Source organism: Ceratotherium simum, chromosome 16 (genome assembly GCF_057802395.1).
Source record: "Ceratotherium simum simum isolate JZ-2026a chromosome 16, ASM5780239v1, whole genome shotgun sequence".
Taxonomy (NCBI): Eukaryota; Metazoa; Chordata; class Mammalia; order Perissodactyla; family Rhinocerotidae; genus Ceratotherium; species Ceratotherium simum.
In genome coordinates, this window is record NC_141915.1 from 14,924,037 (window position 1) to 14,926,364 (window position 2,328).

General features: G+C 42.6%; 1 protein-coding gene across 1 annotated transcript; it reads left to right on the forward strand.

The window, feature by feature from the left end:
- The first annotated feature begins 212 nt into the window (after positions 1-212).
- LOC101395428 (olfactory receptor 1A1-like) lies at positions 213-2,042 on the forward strand. Its single transcript, XM_014789809.2, is given in 3 exon segments — positions 213-255; positions 1,055-1,966; positions 1,969-2,042. Coding segments are annotated over 3 exon segments (1,029 nt in total).
- The last annotated feature ends 286 nt before the right edge of the window (positions 2,043-2,328 follow it).

Sequence of the window (2,328 nt, forward strand, 5' to 3'; positions counted from 1 at the left end):
CATAAAATAAGCAATATTCCAAATAATCTGTAAGGAAGATAAAAATAATCAAGACACGGTTCTCTTCCTCTAAAAAGCTTTCAGTCTTCCTAGGTTGGATGTGCAGAGTATGAGGCCAGACGTTGGCGAGATGACTGGACATGGAAATATAAGAAATGAGATCAAGCCTACAAGATAGAAACCCAAGAGTCTACTAAGCAGCAGTTGAAGCCATGATGGAGTTGGATGAGTCACCAAAGGAAATAATAAAGAAAGGTAAGGGAAGGTTGAAGAGAAAAACATTATGATTATATATATTTAAGGGTTTTGAATAGAGGCGAAATCTATCCAAGGAAGTGGTGAATGTCTACTTTAAAAATGGGACGCCTGGGGAATAAACACCAATTTTGTTTTGCTACAACCTAACCCCAATGGTCTTTGTGATTTACAATCTTCTGATGCCAGTGTAGACACTTGTTACCTCCTGGCTCTGGGCTTATTCTGGGTTTGGCCAGTAGAGCTGTTTCTAATTGTCCAGTGTATCATTGTACTGACTGTCCTTTGCTCTGGAGTGTTTTTTCAAAGACCCCAAAACACTGTCCTTTCCTTTTTGTGTGTAATAAAATTAGTATATGATTCAGCTTTCTCCATTAAGTTGTAGGTCCTTGAGAGCAGATACTATGTCATATATGAATAAATGGATGAATAAACCATATTTTTCATGTGTTTATGATTTTTCCATGAGTTCTAACAACGTTTCTAGCACATTGAATATGAACTTTAGTTATATGATAAATTATTAAATCCTAGAAGTTTGGGTGATGATGATGCTGGGGTTGGGGAGGAGGGGCACCTCTGATTCAAGGTTACTCACTTCTTGAGTGAGTGTCCAGGGCTAATTATCAAATAGTCCCAGCCACCAACAGGGATTTTTCCCCAGTGTATTGGCTATCTCTGGATTTAGTAAACCCATACACAGACACAGCCACCACGGGAGTCAAAAGTGGTATTTAAGGAAGATTACATACAGCTCTTCACTAATAATTCTGTATTCCTCTCCCCTTTCTTGCTGAAGCGTCCACGTGTGAAGACAACCAATCCTCCACCCTGGATTTCATCCTCCTGGGAGTTACTGGTCAGCAGGAATGGGAAGATTTCTTCTTCATCCTCTTCCTATTCATTTATCCCATCACCTTGACTGGAAACCTGCTCATCATCTTGGCCATTTGCTCTGACATTCGACTTCACAGACCTATGTATTTTCTCCTTGCCAACCTCTCTTTTGTTGACATCTTCTTCTCCTCTGTAACCATTCCTAAGATGCTGACCAACCATCTGTTGGGCACCAAAGCCATCTCCTTTGGAGGATGCCTAACACAGGTGTACTTTATGATTGGCATGGCTAACACAAATAGCTATATCTTGGCAGCAATGGCATATGATCGTGCTGTGGCCATCAGCTGCCCACTTCATTACACAGCGATTATGATCCCACGGTCTTGTGTCCTGCTAGTTGTCATGTCTTGGGTTGTTGGAAATGCCAATGCCCTCCCACACACTCTGCTCACAGCTAAGTTGTCCTCCTGTGGAAAACAGGAAGTGGCCAACTTCTACTGTGACATGGCCTCTTTGCTCAAGTTGTCCTGTTCTGACATCCATTTCAATGTGAAGATGATGTACCTAGGGACTTTTGTTTTCTCCATGCCATTACTATGTATCATCATCTCCTATGTTCGGGTCTTTTCCACAGTCTTACAGGTCCCATCCACCAAAGGTGTGCTCAAAGCCTTCTCCACCTGTGGATCCCACCTCACAGTTGTTTCTTTGTATTATGGGACAGTCATGGGCATGTATTTCCGCCCTCCATCTAGTTACAGCCTAAAGGATGCAGTGGTAACTGTGATGTACATTGCAGTGACCCCAATGTTAAATCCTTTCATTTACAGTCTGAGAAACCGAGACATGAAGGCTGCCCTGGGGAAACTCTTCAGCAGGAGAATCTCCTCATAACCCATGTGAGGTCGTACATTGGAGACTTCAGTCACCAATTAGGATGCACTTGAAAATCCAGCCCCAATGTCCTCTCCCTCCAAGAAACCACCTTTGATCTCCCAGGATAAGGCCACTCAGGTCTACAGGCTTCCATTTGTTCCTGTCAGGTCCAAAAGCAGGAACAGTGTTGGCAACATACGGCTTCACCCTTTCAGGCATCTGGTGTAATTGAGCTAAGAGAGAATATCATCTCTTGCTCTGAGCCTCTTTCAAGGTGTTAATGTAATAGAATATTTCCTTTATTTCATAACCCATTTATTCATTCCCTTACCCTCAGCCACTATTCCACCTGCTCTC